The 17,671-nt window shown below is 34.8% G+C and overlaps 3 protein-coding genes and 1 long non-coding RNA gene across 9 annotated transcripts in view; all 4 read left to right on the top strand.

Moving 5' to 3' along the window:
- The window catches only part of LOC129452109 (uncharacterized), a 32,047-nt gene extending 28,641 nt beyond the window's left edge, over positions 1-3,406 (top strand). For both annotated transcript variants that reach the window (XM_073859492.1, XM_073859491.1), the window contains exon 3: positions 5-3,406. In XM_073859492.1, coding sequence (XP_073715593.1) covers positions 5-1,233 — 1,229 coding nt within the window. In that variant the 3' untranslated portion in view covers positions 1,234-3,406. The remainder of the gene's footprint in view (positions 1-4) is intronic.
- A 2,168-nt stretch (positions 3,407-5,574) lies between these two features.
- The window catches only part of LOC129452315 (uncharacterized), a 62,930-nt gene continuing 50,833 nt past the window's right edge, over positions 5,575-17,671 (top strand). The window contains exon 1 of the long non-coding RNA XR_012360116.1: positions 5,575-5,674. This is a non-coding gene — a long non-coding RNA (uncharacterized lncRNA). The remainder of the gene's footprint in view (positions 5,675-17,671) is intronic.
- Positions 5,964-8,269, top strand: LOC129452223 (uncharacterized). Its single transcript, XM_055215963.2, has 2 exons — positions 5,964-6,119; positions 6,702-8,269. Exons 1-2 carry the CDS (start codon positions 6,053-6,055, stop codon positions 7,808-7,810), a joined length of 1,176 nt encoding a protein of 391 aa, XP_055071938.2. The 5' UTR covers positions 5,964-6,052; the 3' UTR covers positions 7,811-8,269.
- Positions 10,740-17,671, top strand: part of LOC141353071 (uncharacterized) — a 121,954-nt gene continuing 115,022 nt past the window's right edge. For 4 of the 5 annotated variants that reach the window (XR_012360108.1, XM_073859481.1, XM_073859480.1 and 1 more), the window contains exon 1: positions 10,754-10,786. The gene's annotated coding sequence lies outside the window, so the exon portion shown is untranslated. Of the gene's footprint in view, positions 10,787-11,436; positions 11,600-14,304; positions 17,084-17,671 lie in introns of those variants that run through there. The other variant, XR_012360109.1, reaches the window with a different exon arrangement.

Here is a 17,671-nt window from a genome sequence, read left to right on the forward strand (position 1 = left end):
TCAGACTTGGTAGAAGAGAAAGAGGAAGGTGAAGAATGCAATGAACTAAAGGATGAACATCAGGACCACAATTTTATGACTGACAGCTGCTCAGAAACTGATGAGAATTCCCCTCAAGAAAGAGTTGATGGCAAAATTGTTTTTGAATGCCATCTTTGTGGTAAGACTTTCTTACAAAAAGCGTACCTCAAGTATCACCAAAGGATTCACACTGGTGAGAGACCTCACGCATGCTCCCACTGTGAAAAGACTTTCATCCATAAAAGCCATCTTAATAATCACATAATAAAACACACTGGTGAGAAACCTCACGCATGCTCCCAGTGTGAGAAGACTTTCCTCCAAAAATATCAACTTAAGTACCACATGATGATTCACGCAGGTGAAAGGCCTTTTGCCTGTCCTCATTGTGATAAACGTTATATTAATAAAGGAAGTCTTAAGGTTCACATAAAGACTCACAGTACTGAAAGGCCGTACATCTGCCCTCAATGTGGAAAGAGTTTCCCATTAAAAGGAACTCTTAAGAGTCATATGATAACTCACACTGACGCAAAGCCTTTCTCTTGCTCTCAGTGTGGTAAGAGTTTTTTACGTAAGGGACACTTAAATGCTCATGGGAGAGTCCACACTAGTGAAAAGCCGTACAGCTGCTCTCATTGTGGAAAGAGTTTCTCATTTCAATCGAATCTACAGGAGCACATACGAATTCACACTGGAGAGAAACCTTTCACATGCCCTCAGTGTGATAAGAGATTTAAAAAACAAGTAGATCTTAGACGTCACATAAGAATTCATACAGGTGAGAAACCTTTCGCGTGTCATCTGTGTGATAAAAGTTTTACACAAAAAGAAAGTCTTAGGTATCACATACGAGTTCATACAGGTGAGAAGCCGTACTCGTGCCATCTGTGTGATAAGAGTTATATACAAGCAGAAGGTCTCAGAGTTCATCTGCGTGTTCACTTGAAGGAAAGACCTTTTAACTGCGATCAGTGCGATAAGACGTTTGTTACAGCAAGGCAGCTGAAAAGGCACCTACCGATTCATTCAGATGAGAGGCCATATTTGTGTTCTGTTTGTGGGAAGGGGTTTATTTGTGTCGGGACTCGTAATAGGCACCAGAAGGAACATGACGGTGTAAGAAACCATGTGTGCTCTGAGTGTGGAAAAGCCTTTTTAAACGTCTCAGCCCTAAACCGTCACCAAAAGATCCATAAAGAAAAACCCTAAAACCCTTATCTTACAGAGAAAACTGCTGTCTGCAAAGATCATCTTCAGTCTTCAGGTCTAAACACAATAAAATGCAGATAAACCTCACAACTGAATTACTCCAAAAATTATTTCAATGCATTATTCAGAGCAGGGTTCCTTCATAGGCAGCCGTGGGCCACATCTGGCCCGCAAGAGAAAAAGGTTTGGCCCCATAAACTCAAATATCATTGCTTTGACAAAATTTAGTCCTAACATAAGAGGTATGAGGTCTTTACTCATAAGCTATACAAAAGCACATGCACAAAAATTTGCGAATGCATTTTTTTTGTATAGACGGTTTCAGCAGTAACAACTCTGCTTAGGGCTGTCACAATGATTAAATAATCTCATCGTTATTGTTTGACCTCATCATCACAGCACCTGTATAAATGAGACAGTATCAGATGGTACTCCTTAAAGGAACACGTCCACATTTTGGGAATTTCACTTATTCACTGTATCCCCTGGAGTTAGATAAGTCCATACATACCTTTTTCATCTCCGTGCGTGATGTAACTCTGTCTGACGCAGCCCCCGCTAGCTTAGCTTAGCACAAAGACTGGAAGTGAATGGCTCCAGCTAGCATACTGCTCCCAATAAGTGACAAAATAACGCGGACATTTTCCTATTCATGTGTTTTGATTTGTATACATAGTATACATACAGGGAACTATATTCTCAGAAGACGAAGCACTGCTACTTTGGCGGAGTGATTTGCTCGCAGCACCCAAGAAGCCCCTGGTGAGGAGCAGAAAGTTCGGTCAGAGTTGCGCTAATCACTCGAATGTAGTTCCCAGTATGTATACTATGTATACAGGTCAGGACATATGAATAGGAAAATGTTTGCGTACATTTTATTATTTTCTTTACATCTCCTGACCACTAGGTGGCACTGTCCTAAAGGTTTGCAGGTGCTTTCAGAACATGTCGCTGATAAACCATACCAAATTTCGTAGCGATACACCATTCTGTTTGTGAAATACTGAACTTAATGAGAAAATTCAAAATGGCCGACACCCAAAATGGCAGACTGAAAACTGTTTTTTATCGTTAGACTCGGAATGCCTCAAGGAATCTAACAAGACCACCTTCATGAATTTAGACTCAAGTTTGAAGTAGTTATAAGTGAAAATAGGCATTTTTCGATTCTCGTGACCACTAGGTGGTGCTGTGACGAAAAGGTGCAGGCACCCTCAGGTCATGACTGTAATGACATATACCAAGTTTCGTGTCGATACACATAAGTTTTGCGAAGATACGGCCTCACGTCCGTTTTGGCGTGCTCGCCGCCGAATATGTTGTCCCTTTATACGAGAATGCATTGGTCTCGAAAAAGTAGGTTTTACGGAAAATTTAAAATGGTGGAAAGATTTTCATGACAGAAATGACATCATAGAGCTTGAATCATCATAAGCTAAGGATTCATAGGAAACAAGAATTTAGTTTATAGGACTCGTGGGTCAGAAGTTATGGGCATGAACATAAGTGGATATTTGGACTTTTGGTGGCGCTAGAGGGTTTGACTTAGACACACCAATGTTGCTATAGTAACTTCTAAGACTGTCCTCTACATGTGTGCCAAATTTCATAACTTTCCTATGTACGGTTCTATGGGCTGCCATTGACTTCAATGGCAGAAGAACGAGGAAGAAGAATAATAGGAAAACTAACAATAACAAAAGGTGTCTACGCCACTTCGTGGCTTGACCCCTAATAAACAACACGTAGATTACCTAGGAAACCAAAACATTTTTTATTTCCGACGAGGTATTTGTTCAAGATTTCAGTTTAGAAGTCAGATCATTAAACAAACAAAAACCGGAGGTAAAGTTCTGAACAGATGCATAATCGCATCACCGTACTTGCGTCCGATGAAACTGTCTATAGCACATTTAAGCAACTCATGTTGGCTAAAGTGTTTTCAATAAAACAAGCATGGCAATCCAGATTTATTGTTCGTTAAATAACATCATTGAATACAGCAACAATAGCAGAGCTTACATTGTGATCAGTGGCCCTTGGCTTTGTATTGTTGGCAATATTTGGCCTATGGTGAAAACTTATTGAGGAACCCTGATTTACAGTATGTTGTTTTGATGGAGTGAAATTTTTATGTATAGATACTTTAAAATAAACATAAAACATGTATAAACTTGTATTGTTTCTTTCCTTTTGAATTGATACCTAATCATTGGTGAACTTGAATGGTGTTTTTTCATGTGGGAAAAATCTCTTTATGAGAGAGTTGTTTTCAGTACACATTAGCCACAATTAATTGTGTTTGATTTTTTTGATCCTGTTATTATTTGATAGAATACATGATGCTCAGTATTGTAATAAGATGTCCAGGGGCTTTGGTAGATACGCTGATAAAACACAAGTGACTGTGAGAAGCTAAGTTTCAGTCAATCACAGATGCAGACTCACAGAGAGAAGTGCTGTCTGCAAAGAGTGAACAAAGATCTTCTTAGATTTGTGATGGTTATTACAGCTCTTTAAATAACATTTACATTATATTATATTTTAGGGCAGATTTAAAGTGCATGCATACCGCAATTTTTACAATTAATCATAGTTTTTAGAGTGCTATGATGTGATTTAAAGCATTTTCACTCATAAAATATTTGATATTAAATAGCCGAGAATTGGAATTTTTGTTTATGTAAGTATTTGAAATACTTTAAAATATATTTAAAACGTGTATATAATTTATTGTTTCTTTGTAGATGATAGTTCATTATTTGTCCTGCTTTTTAGATCTTGGACATTAAAAGTGACTTTTATTTTTATTTTTATTGATTACAAAAATATATAAACAATAAAGGCAAATATACATTTTACAAGAGTAGAAAGAGATTACAGGCTCAAATACAGTATAACTAATAAATAATACAGAAAGACAAAGAAATAATTTACATGAACTTAAATAGAGGGTGAAAGATTAAAAAAACAAAACATTCAAACAAGCTTTGGAAAAACATTTTAAGTCATTTTTAAATATAATAAGTAGTGGGGGGATTTAAAGAATCTACATTTATGAATTAAATATTTTGATAATATTAAAATGTTATTAAGCAAAAAAAAAAATAAATAAATAACACAGCAGTCTTTGAGTACTCCAAATAAAATATGATGTAAAGAAAAAACAAAATCATCATCAAACACGTCTTTTTCTATCAACCAGTCCTGAATTGATATCTAGATGACTTTGGAGAAACTGCAAAAAACAAGATATGATCGGCCATCATAATGACTATCGCAGAAGGAACAGGGGACTATTTTTATATTATATTTTTGATTTAGTAACTTGTTAGAAGAATAAATCTCATTTAAAAATGTATTTCTTTTGCTTTAGGAGCAACATGAAAACTTAAATAAGCTGTTCTAAAATATATTACAGTTTTCTTATGTGGTCTAATTTGTTGCTTTTAACTTGACAGGGATAACCGGTTTTTAAAATGACTTGTCTTATATATTTTTTAGTACAATTATCAATTTCAAATTGAATATCTCTTATCTATAAGGCTGGAAGAACTGGTTTTACTTCAGTATAAGAAAGGGAACATCTCATCAGTATTTTTATACCAGAAGGTATTGCATTAATGACAGTGAAAAACTATTTCTTGTGACAGGACAGGCAATGCTTCAATGTAAAAGCTTATAGTCTAAAATGTTACCCTTTTCATCCATAGATCTTTCACTGACCATATATTTCTGTTTAACCAATTCTTATAACATAAAGATCTGTTTCTGTGCAATATATATTTATTGTAAATCGAGGCATCATGAGGTGTAAAATTGTGTGTCTATGTGCAATTTCCAAAATAAGAGTACTTGTTGATGGAATGTTGATAGTTTCACTGGGAGTTTAGATAAATCAAAAGTCATATTTGAGAAAAAAAAATGAATTCCACCAAATTCTTGAAACAAAGCTGAATGAACTGTAAACCAAAAACTATCTTCTTTACATAGAAACATTTTTAACCATTTAAGTTTTAACAAAATATTCACGTTTTCTAATTCAATTACATTTAAATCAATTTGTTTATAGGATTTACTAATATCTGCTTTTTTAATATAATGGGCTTTGTGCCTCCAAACAGAAGTATACATTTTTGGGAAAATGTTTTAATAAAATTCGAAGGGGGAGCTAAAGAAAGAGCGGGATAAATCAATCTTAATAAATATAATAAGGAACTTTGGTTAGCAAAGTTCGACCAAAAATGTTTCTTTGTAACCAGCAATGTAATATTCGGTTTGCTTTTTCTAAGTTATTATCAAAAATATCTTTCGTACTTATTTTCTGGTCTTTGGTTTAATATTCGCGACTTTTATTTTGCTTCCCGGAGCATGTCGTATGGTGACGTCATAAGGAGTGCGCTGCCGCTCGGTTGAGGAGAGATTCAAGTGTTTGTGTGAGGTAAATAAAACTATTAAAATGTTACTGAAGCAAATTTAGATAATATTAGAATATTTTAATACTTTATTGTGCGTTTTCTTGTACATGATTTGCGTTGGGTCTCTGAAAGAAACAAGAACAGTTAACCACAATATGAAAATTAAGAAATTAAACTGAATGTGTTTAAAACCATAATGAACAACACAAGTGCTGAGAGTTTGTGTTGTAGATCACAGAGTAAACAGTGTCATGTTATTACATTAAAGATTCTGTCATTGTTTACCTTTTATGTTTATTTGATCATAGTTCATCTATAAATAACGTTACTGTGAAGAAGTCAAACAAGCAGCTGCTGTCACAACACATTCAACTACTCTACTATTCTGATCCACTGTTGTAATGATGGAGTGTGTTAAAGAAGAGACTGATCCTGAATCATTCACAAAAACAGCTGAAGAACATATAGGTTTGTGTTTAATTTTTAATTGTCATTAACAACTGTAAAATGTATAAGATGCTTTTGCCTTGAAACGGTAACTTGTCAGTGGACATTGCCTACTAGCGGTCTACAATGTGTAATTGCTCGTCAACGCAAACAATGATGCAGAAGTATAAACAAATATGAACGTGTAGGTCCTACGCAAAAGTATAAATTGACCTGTAGGCTTTTTGTTGTTGTTTGAGTCGACAGCAAATTACACATTCAGACTAAATCTTACTACAAAATGCTTCTACCGACATGTTTCCTGCAGCATTTATAAAGTGTGTGCGCCTCTCACTACGCTGGTTGCTATTTGATCACATCGTCAAAAGTCTCAATAAGTCTGTCTTTCACTTTTTCGGCCGAACACCGAAAATGCTTTCATTGCTATTTTCAGCAAAATAATTTTGGTTGTCAAACATTCAGTGCATCAATAATTTGATCTTATTTATTATAAAATAGACAGACAGTAATCTACTACATTAAGTGGTATAGAATATGTTAATTTTGGATTTTACTTTTCTTTTTACAATTGTATAATTCATTAGCCTATTGTGTTTATTTCAGACTTGGTGGAAGTGAAAGAGGAAGATCAAGAACGCAATGAAATGAAGGATGAAGATTATGATCACAATTTTATGACTGACAGCTGCTCAGAAACAGATGAGAATTCCCTTCAAGAAAGAGTTGAAGCAAAAGATGTTTTTGCATGCCATCTTTGTGCTAAGACTTTCCTAAAAAAAGAGTACCTAAGGTATCATCTAAAGATTCACGCAGGTGAGAGGCCTTTTGCCTGCCTTCAATGTGATAAATGTTTCATCAGTAAAGCAAGACTTAATACTCACATGAAGACTCACAGTTCTGAAAGGCCGCATGTCTGCCCTCAATGTGGAAAGAGTTACCCATTTAAAGGATATCTTAAGATTCATATGATAACTCACAGTGAGACAAAGCCTTTCCCATGCCCTCAGTGTGGAAAGAGTTTTTCACGTAAGGGACACTTAAAATCTCATGGGAGAATCCACACTAGTGAAAAGCCGTACACCTGCTCTCATTGTGGAAAGAGTTTCACATTTAAATCAAATTTACAGGAGCACATACGAATTCACACTGGAGAGAAACCTTTCACATGCCCTCAGTGTGATAAGAGCTTTAAACAACAAGTAGATCTTAGACGTCACATACGAATTCATACAGGTGAGAGACCTTACATGTGCCATCTGTGTGATAAAAGTTTTACACAACAAGGAGCTCTTAAATATCACATACGAGTTCATACAGGTGAGAGACCTTACTCGTGCCATCTGTGTGATAAAAGTTACATACATGCACATGATTTCCGAATTCATCTGCTGTGTCACTCGAATGAAAGGCCGTTTAGCTGCGATCAGTGCGATAAGAAGTTTGTTACAGCAGAGTCGCTGAAAAGGCACCTACCGACTCATTCAGATGAGAGACCGTATTTATGTTCTGTTTGTGGGAAGGGCTTTATATGTGTCAGGAGTCGTAATAGGCACCAGAAGGAACATGAAGGTTTAAGAAACCATGTGTGTTCTGAGTGTGGAAAAGCCTTTATGAGAGGCACAGCTCTAAAGCGGCACCAAAAGATCCATAAAGAAAAACTCTTAAACTCTTATCTTACAGAGAAAACTGCTGTCTGCAAAGATCAACTTTAGTTTTCAGGTCCAAGCACAATGAAATGCAGATAAACCTCACAACTGAATTACTCCAAAAAAATTAATTTCAATGCATTATCCAGAGCAGGGTTCCTTGATAGGCAGCTGTGGACCACTTTTGGCCCGCAAGAGAAAAAGGTTTTGGCCCATTAACTCAAATATCATTGTTAAGGATTGCTATGACAAAATTTAGTCCCAAAAGTAGAGGTTTGAATTGAGTATAGGTCTTTACTCGCAAGCTATAAAAAAGCACATGCACAAAAGATTATGCGCACATTATTTTTGCGACCCATTGAACCAATTATAAATGGGGATTTGTTAAATGGCCCTTTGCTTTGTATTGTTGGCAAAATTTAGAACATGGTTAAAACTAATTGAGGAACCCTGATCTTGAGTATGTTGTTTTAATGGAGTAAAAATGATATGTATACTTTTAACTAAATCATGCAACATGTATAAGCTTGATGTGTTTCTTTGGGGCTTTCATAGATATGCTGATAAAACACAAGTGACTGTGTGAAGCTGCACCGTTGTCATTCTTGTTAAAGAAGTTTCAGTCAATCAGTGTAGATTTAAAGTGCATGTATACTGCAGAATGATTAGAGAGTGCTATGATGTGACTTAAAGCATTCTCACTCATAATATAAAATATTTCATAATAAATAGCAGAGAGTAGAAAGGAATTATTGTTTAGTATTTAAAATGCTTCAAAATATATTTAAAACTTTTGTATAATCATTATTAAAAATTATTTGTAGATGATATTTAATTTTTTATTGGAAAGTTAAAGAGCACCTATTTCATTGGTTTTAGCAATGTTATTTTGTGTATTTGGTATAATACAATGTGTTGCCATTGTTTATGGTTTCAAAAACACATTATTTCCACATACTGTACATTTTTGTAGCTCCAGATATCCCTTTCTTCCTGAAACGCACTTATTTTTGTATAAAACTTGTTGATTTAAAAAAAGCTTGGTCAGCTAATCAGGGGGGATCTACCGGGGTGGCACTTGCCACCCTAAATAAAAGCATTGCCACCCCATATGCCACCCCAGCGCTGGTATCCTAATATACATAATATATACCCGAGTAGGCTCTTTTAACCAGAAAGGCAATGTTGTTTTTCTCTGCGCGTGTTTAGGGGTGGGAGAGACATATCTGATGATAATTGGTGTGTGTGTCTTAGAGGGGGTGGGACAACCACATAGCTGATGATGATTGGCTTTATTTCCATCGTTAGCCAACCAGAGGCAGCAAAGTTCATACACAAGCACGAACAGTCAGTCCGAGGCTCCGAGCAGAAAGTCTTTTACAGTGTAAAAAAAGTCCGCGCAGTTTTGCCAATTTGGTGACTTTGTCGCTAGATTAAGAAACTTTTAGACCCCTTTAGCGACTTTATTAAAAAAGCGACTAGGACAAATCTAGCGATCTTTTCTGGCGTGGTTGGAGACTTTTGGAAACTGCCGTGAAAGGATGCATGCAACCATCAACAGTCACAGTTGAAAATACAAAGACGTGTAAGGAATTAAATACATATAATTAAACAAAAGGGGGAAAATAAATAATAGTAAAATGAAATAAATAATACATTTTAATTCAATTCAATTCAATTGTATTTATATAGCGCTTTTCACAATACTTAATTGTTTCAAAGCAGCTTTACATTAATAGAAGCAGTAAAAGCACAGAAAAACAACAGATAGCACAACATAATACACAATAGCATAAGCAGTCAAATTTGCTGTGGCTATGACTCGACATTGTAAGCGAGCGTATTACTAATGTAACGTCTAGAAGAGGAAGCTATAAGTTAAGCCCAAGAAGGCTGCCTCAAATAAAATGTTGATATACAGGAGGTTACAAATAATTATTGGGTACAAAGATCTTTGAAAATATTGGATACTACATTAGCTTTATCATTTGAAAGGGTATGAAGAGGGTTTGCAAACATTTTAAGTTCTCTGATAAGTGAGAAAAGGAGGGAAAAGTTTTAAGAAAAAAAACTTGTGAATAAAAAATTTAGCAAAATCAAAAAGGTTATTAATTAGATAGTGTTGTGGATAATTTTTTAGTACACCAAATTTAATTAGTTTGTATTCGAGGGAATTCATACATCTAATAATACTTGACATTTTACTTTACAAATGAGACCAACATTGCTTTGTGTAGTTACAATGAAAAATAGATATATATCCTTGGTTTCAATCTTGGTTTCACAAATTGACAAGTGTTTTCTCCAGTATTAAAGTGTGAATTAAGGAATTATTTAGATGTGTATGTCTTTGAAATCTTAAAAAATATAATGACATCTAATTCTGTTTGAAGTCTCTCAATGAAAGTACTTCTAATATATTTGTTGTTGCATTTATAATCTTTTAGAGTTCACCAAGACAGAGGGTTGGGAAAGTGAATGTTACAGAGTAGTGTGAAAGCATTCCTTTTACGAATAATATCATGCTCGACTTTTATTTTTATTTATTTATTTATTTTTATTTTATTTTTATAGCAAGACAAAAGAAATTGCAAATACAAAATAGCACCACATTGACACACAATGAAATAAAGAAGAAAAATAAAGAAATAAAGAAAAAAACATTCTTTAAGTATGAATGAAATGCCCAGTTTTTTGAATGTCAAATTTTCATACAAAAACAGGCCGGCAATAGGACAAAAACAAACTACAATTGTCAAAGGCAGACACATAAACAGTTACAGTTCAAAAATATGAAATTACAAAGAAATGAATTAAATATAAATAATGAAAAAAAATTAAAGAAAGGAAAAATAAATAACTAATAGTAAAAATAATTAAATAAATAAATAATACGTTTTAATAATGTTGACAACAAAAGGGGTTACAAATAATTATTGAGTACTTTTATTTTGTTTCCCGGAGCCTGTTGTGTGGTGACGTCATAAGAAGTGCGCTTCCGCTCGTCCGTCGGATGAGAGAAGATTGAGGTGTTTGTGTGAGGTAAATAAACCCATAAAAATGTTACTGAAGCAACTTTAGATAATATTAGAGTATTGCAATACTTTATTGTGAAGTACTGAGAGTCGTTTTCTTGTCCAACCGCAATGAGTTTGTTCTCGTTTGGTCTATAAAACAAACAAGAACACAAAGAACAAATATTTACTTTCTTTTTCAAACCATCCAGGTATGTTAACCTGCAGGTGATTTTTACATAGTTTTGTTACATAAGATAATAGAGTAAAATTAAGCAAGGAATGTGAAATAGAAACATAAACTGTTTAAATCTAAACAAATGTTAGGTAAAACCTTACAATAAATTTGTAATTTATTAATATACTTAATGTGTTTTAAATCTCACCAGTGCAATCTAGGAAATACAGCTGTTATTAAAATACATATTGGCATTAATAAAGTATTTTCTAGTAGCAATATATCACTTACACATGTACCATATAAAACCAATCATCAAGTAACCCATAACAGTTAACCACTAATATAAAAATTAACAAACTAAACTGAAAAGTTTTTAAAACCCGTGATGAACAACACAAGTGCTGAGAGTTTGTGTTGTAGATCACAGAGTAAACAGTGTCATGTTATTACATTGAAGATTCTCTCATTGTTTACCCTTTATGTTTATTTGATCATAGTTCATCTATAAATACTGTGAAGAAGTCAAACAAGCAGCTGCTGTCACAACACATTCAACTACTCTACTATTCAGATCCACTGTTGTAATGATGGAGTGTGTTAAAGAGGAGACTGATCCTGAATCGTTCACAATAACACTTCAACATACTCAACAACAAACAGGTTTGTGTCTAATCTTCAGTTATCATTAATAAGTATCACATACTTGCCCAGACGCAAACTGCCTTCATGAGCAAGGATAAAGTCTCCTTGAAAGCTTTCCTGGGAATTGATGAGTATTTAATGGTCAACTAACTTACCGCAGACAGACTTTAGTTCTGACATCATCCTGTGTAAAAACCATGCAACATAAGTGTTTCCCACAGAATTTTGTGAGACTGGGGGCTCAATGTACTTTCCTGTAGGGGGTCTGGAGGCATGGCCTCCCCCCAGAGCCATAAAGAAACAGAGTTGCACCACCTGAAGTCCAAAAAGCTTGACCATCATGTGATTCATGGAGACTTTAGTTAGTTCTTGGAAGCTCATTGAAATGCATTGAGTTAGAGGCAAAGAGTTGTGATTTTTCTAAATTAATAGTCTTATTTTTAAGTCTTAAGTCCAAACACTTTTATCAAGTTCATCACATCAAGTCCTTTCTGCTTCTTTAAAAAAGTCATCCATTGGAGTGAACGGAGATGCCACGCCTTGGTTTCTCTATGGCTCTGGTCCCCCTGTAAGAAAATGTAGCATATTTTAAAGGTGCTGCAATCTGTAAGAAGAGCATATATAGTAGATTACTATTATTACAACTACTGTTCATTTTTATAAGTCTAACTTGTCTGGCTATTGTTGCTGCTTGTCTATCTGGATTAGCTATAAATGCAATTGTATCTTCCTCCTCCAGTGGTACATTTTGCTCTCTCTTCTTGAAATCTTTACATATGCTTATGTTTTGAAAAAACAAGAGTACAAACATTAAGTTTTAACCAGTAGCGTTACACTACAAATTATTAGGGCTGTCAAAAGATTAATCGCATCCAAAATAAAAGTTTGTGTTTGCATAACGTGTGTGTGTACTGTGTTTAAATATTGTGTATATATAGTACACACACATTCATGTATATATTTAATAAATATTTGCATTTATATACTGTATATACATTTATATAATTTATATTATATAGAAATATAAATATTTTATATATAAATATAACCAATTTTTCTTAAATATATACATGACTGTGTGTGTTTTTATATATAAATAATAATTATACACACTACACACACATATGTTATGTAAACACAAACTTTTATTTTGGATGCGATTAATCACGATTAATCTTTTGACATCCCTACAAATTATAACCATAGGATAGCATTTAGATTTTTAAAATAGTTAAGTTACATAAAATGGTAATAACATGATAAATCATTTCCTAACGTTTGCTATATTAAACAATACATTTTTTTACTAGAATTTTTTTTTATCTGATATGAGTACGTTTATGTCATGACAACAACATTTTTAATGCATGAAATACAATCGGAGTGATGTGGAAAGGGGGAAATGCTTTAGGGATATTAGAGGATATAGCTGCGAAAGACCATCATTATAAATGTCATGGATGTGTGTGATGTGTACAGCTTCATTCTGTAGACTTGCTGCTCATTTTAAATGACAGAAATGGTCAATTGTCCCTAAAGCTTTTAAATCCATCACCATGTGTAGTATGTAAGCTTATACTTTTTCATATAATAATAATAATATATGTTGGACTTCTATTTTAGCTGGAAATAATATGGAAGATGAACATTATAATGATAACACCATGAAGTAATGCTATCTGTTTGCTCTATCGTACACCGATAAAATCATGTTTGTACCTCTGGGTGGATAACTGCAATACTGAAACATGAGTTATATTTTACCCATCTCAAACTAGGGCTGCAACTAGTAATTATTTTTATAATCAATTGATCAGGAGAAGTTTTTATTTTTTTTTAATTAATCGAGTAATTGGAGAAAAACATAAACATGTACTCATGTTAAGCATTCGATTTTCTCATTATTATATCTAAATAAAGCACGCTACTACAGAGTTTTAGTACTATAATCTATATTTCAAGACAAATAAAAACGTTTGTACAGCTTTTAAATAGTAAAACATCTTTAAATGTCAAAATATAAATAAACAAAATGAATTGAGTCTTCAGGGATGTGCTGGTGAGGAAACTTTGCCACGGATAAATACACTAATTTTAGTCGTCAACTTTAGACCTTGATTAGAATTTACATTATTTGTTATTAACAAAATAAACAAGCTATATGAAATGAAAGTGATATTCATGCATGCAGTAATCCATATTATTCGAAAGTGAAATTCATGCATTGTTACAGAAATAAAATCCTGGATTTAGTCTAGCTGTAAACAAAGGCAGGATAACGAAACCACAGTGCAAAATTCAACGTTAGAAATATTTGTTGTTTTAAGAAGTAAATGTGGCTCGTTTTAAGACTGTGGCTGAACAAAATAGACTACTGCGGGCTCCTACACAATGGAAACAAACATGTGTGACCCATACTAACATCCACATCTTATAACACCTCAGAAAATGTTTAGTATTTCATGACCCTTTAAATGATTCATTAAATAATAAAATCAGGCAGTTGTCCATTCCGCATGTGCTCCTTTATAGCTCACGGGTCAGAGGTTCGAACACGTACTGATAAAAAGTATACCTCATAATGCACTGTAAGTTGCTTTGGATAAAAGTATTGTACAATGTAACCAAATGTTAATATGATGGAATTGAATATGATCGAATTTGATTTTCTTTTTTTGCATACTGATGTTAAATTGGAATTTGCTTTCTCATGTTTATTTCAGACTTGGTGGAAGTGAAAGAGGAAGATCAAGAACACAATGAAATCAGCGATGAACATCAAGACCACAATTTTATGACTGACAGCTGCTCAGAAACTGATGAGATTTCCCCTCAAAAAAGAGTTAAAGTCAAAAATGTTTTTGCATGCCATCTGTGTGGTAAGACTTACTCAAAAAAAGGGTTCCTAAAGAAACACCAAAGGATTCACAGTGAGGAACCTCTTGCATGCTCCTACTGTGAGAAGACCTTCATCATTAAAAGTCAACTTAAGTACCACATGATGATTCACACAGGCGATAAGCCTTTTCCCTGCCCTCAGTGTGATAAGCGTTTCATGAATAAAGGAAGACTAAATGATCACTTAAACACTCACAGTAATGAAAGGCCGTACATCTGCCCTCAATGTGGAAAGACTTTTACATGTAAAATAACTTTTAGGAGTCATATAAAAACTCACACTCAAACAAAGCCTTTCTCATGCCCTCAGTGTGAAAAGAGCTTTAAACAACAAGTACAGCTTAAATATCACATAGAAAGTCATACAGGTGAGAGGCCTTTCTCGTGCCATTTGTGTGATATGAGCTTTAAAGCAAACTCAAAACTTAGTCGCCACATACGAATTCATACAGGTGAGAAGCCTTTCTCGTGCCCTCAGTGTGATAAGAGTTTTAGACGGAAAGACAAGCTTAAGTGTCACATACTAGTTCATACAGGTGAGAGACCTTACTCATGCCATCTGTGTGATAAGAGTTTTAAATATTCACCAGATCTTAAAGTTCATCTGCTGTTACACTCAAATGAAAGACTTTGATATTAAGTACTTTTAATATCTTTGACACATTTCAGTCTGGGTTTAAAGAATTTCGTACTGTATCTGCCTTGTTGACGGTTACCAATGATATTTTACCGTCCCTTGACACTGGTTCTTGCTGTATCCTAATCATGCTTGATTTAAGTGCAGCATTTGACACAATAGATCATGATATCCTTCTTCAAAGACTTTATCAAGTAGCTTGTTTTCAGGGATCTGTGCTAATCTGGTTTGCCTCCTAACTTAAGGACAGATCTTTTTCTGTGAAGTTGGGGAATTATTTTTCATTTCAGGCTCAAATTACACATGGTGTTCCTCAGGGTTCTATCTTGGGTCCTCTACTTTTCTCATTGTATATGCTTCCACTCTGTTATATAATTCTATGCTGCTGATGATACTCAACTTTAGTTTCCCTTTAAAAACAACTGTTCTATGTCCACTCTGTTTGCATATCTTTAGAACATTAAGTGCTGGATGGATTTTCATTTTTTTTTTTTACAGTTAAACAATCACAAAACTGATCGTGTTAGAAACCTTGGGGTTTGTCTTTGATCCAATGTTGTCTTTTAATAAACATATTAGTATTGTTGTGAAAAGCCGCTTCTTTCAATTAAGATCAGTTGCTAAAATCAAGAAAACGCTTAACATGAAGGACCTTCAAACTTTAAAGGAATAGTCTACTCATTTTCATATTAAAATATGTTATTACCTTAACTAAGAATTGTTGATTCATCCCTCTATCATCTGTGTGCATGCACGTAAGCGCTGGAGCGCGCTGCGACGCTTCGATAGCATTTAGCTTAGCCCCATTCATTCAATGGTACCATTTACAGATAAAGTTAGAAGTGACCAAACACATCAACGTTTTTCCTATTTAAGACGAGTAGTTGTACGAGCAAGTTTGGTGGTACAAAATAAAACGTGGCGCTTTTCTGGGCGGGTTTGGAAGAGGAACTGTGTTTTGTGGCGTAGTGGCACTTTTGTGAGTACTTCGACTCGCCTGAAAAGTCCGCTCCCCTTCTCACTCTCATAATGTGAGAGGGAGGGTGTTACTGCGCCGAGTCGAAGTACTCCCATGAGTGCTATTGCGCCATAGAGTGTAGTTCCTCTTTTGAATCCGCTTACAAGGGCGCTGCGTTTTGTTTTGTGCCGCCAAACTTGCTCGTATAACTACTATATTTTAATATTGAAAATGAGTAGACTATTCCTTTAAGGACAGATCTTTTTCTGTTATTTTTCATTTCAGGCTCAAATTACACATGGTGTTCCTCAGGGTTCTATCTTGGGTCCTCTACTTTTCTCATTGTATATGCTTCCACTCTGTTATATAATTCTATGCTGCTGATGATACTCAACTTTATTTTCCCTTTAAAAACAATAACCGTTCTATGTCCACTCTGTTTACATATCTTTAGAACATTAAGTGCGCGATGGATTTTCATTTTTTTTACAGTTAAACAATCACAAAACTGATCGTGTTAGAAACCTTGGGGTTTGTCTTTGATCCAATGTTGTCTCTTAAGGGTACAGAGATAAAGGTATATCGCAACCAGTTTGTTATGAGGTAGGAGAAGGAGCTAAGGGGCCGGAAGGCAGGAGTCTGTTGAGCATTGAGACAGTACAGAGTGAAAGAAAGGCAGGGCTACTGGACCACTATTTGATCACTATATAGCGGTGGTTCTCGGCTCCAGTCCTCGGGACCCGCTGCTCTGCACATTTTGGATGTCTCCCTTATTTAACACACCTGATTCAGACCATCAGCTCGTTAGTATAGATTCCATGAACTGAACTGAGTGTGTCAGATATGAGAGACCCGAGGACTGGAGTTGAGAACCACTGCTATATAATATACTGGAAAAAACTCAGAACGGAGTATTTGTCATTATCATTTTACCAGGTGTACACCCTATGACCAGTATTGTGTTTCAAGCTGTCTGAGACAATTCTTTAATAAAATACTTTGACGAGAATTTTACATCTCAATCGTCTCTGATTCTCCTGAAAAAAATCCACGACATTACAACTGGTACAAAACGCGGCAGCTAGATTACTGACTGGCACCAAAAAACATGAGCACATTAGCCCAGTTTTTGCCTCTCTGCACTGGCTCCCGATAAAGTTTTGTATTGATTTTAAGATTTTGCTTTATGTTTTTAAAGCTTGACATGGTTGTGCTCCCCAGTATATTTGTAATCTCCTCACTCCGTATTCTACCCCAGATCTCTTCTGTCTTCTAATCCAGTGGTTTTCAATCTGGGGGCCGCGAGATGGTGTCAGGGGGGCCCCAGTTTTATGACATACATTATACATCATACATGAAATACATTAATTTATCATGAAATCTGTGTAATTAAACCTAAAAAATAAGGCTACCAACCAAAAGCACTACTTTTTGTATAATTTAATGTTTTTTTATTTATTAAAATGTTGAGTTTTAGAACAATTTTTTGTCACAAATTTTCTTTGGGGGGCCGCGAAGGAATGCACCGTACACAAGGGGGGATGCACGCTGAAAAAGTTTGGGAAACACTGTTCTAATTAATTCCTTCTCACAGTCT

This window comes from Misgurnus anguillicaudatus, chromosome 21 (assembly GCF_027580225.2).
Source record: "Misgurnus anguillicaudatus chromosome 21, ASM2758022v2, whole genome shotgun sequence".
In the NCBI taxonomy this organism is placed as follows: domain Eukaryota; kingdom Metazoa; phylum Chordata; class Actinopteri; order Cypriniformes; family Cobitidae; genus Misgurnus; species Misgurnus anguillicaudatus.

Excerpts from the sequence above, each read along its gene's own strand:
- LOC129452223 (XM_055215963.2), top strand. The coding sequence starts at position 6,053 with ATGATGGAGTGTGTTAAAGAAGAGACTGATCCTGAATCATTCACAAAA. Across the intron at positions 6,120-6,701 it reads AACAGCTGAAGAACATATAG|ACTTGGTGGAAGTGAAAGAG; the intron begins GTTTGTGTTTAA and ends TGTTTATTTCAG.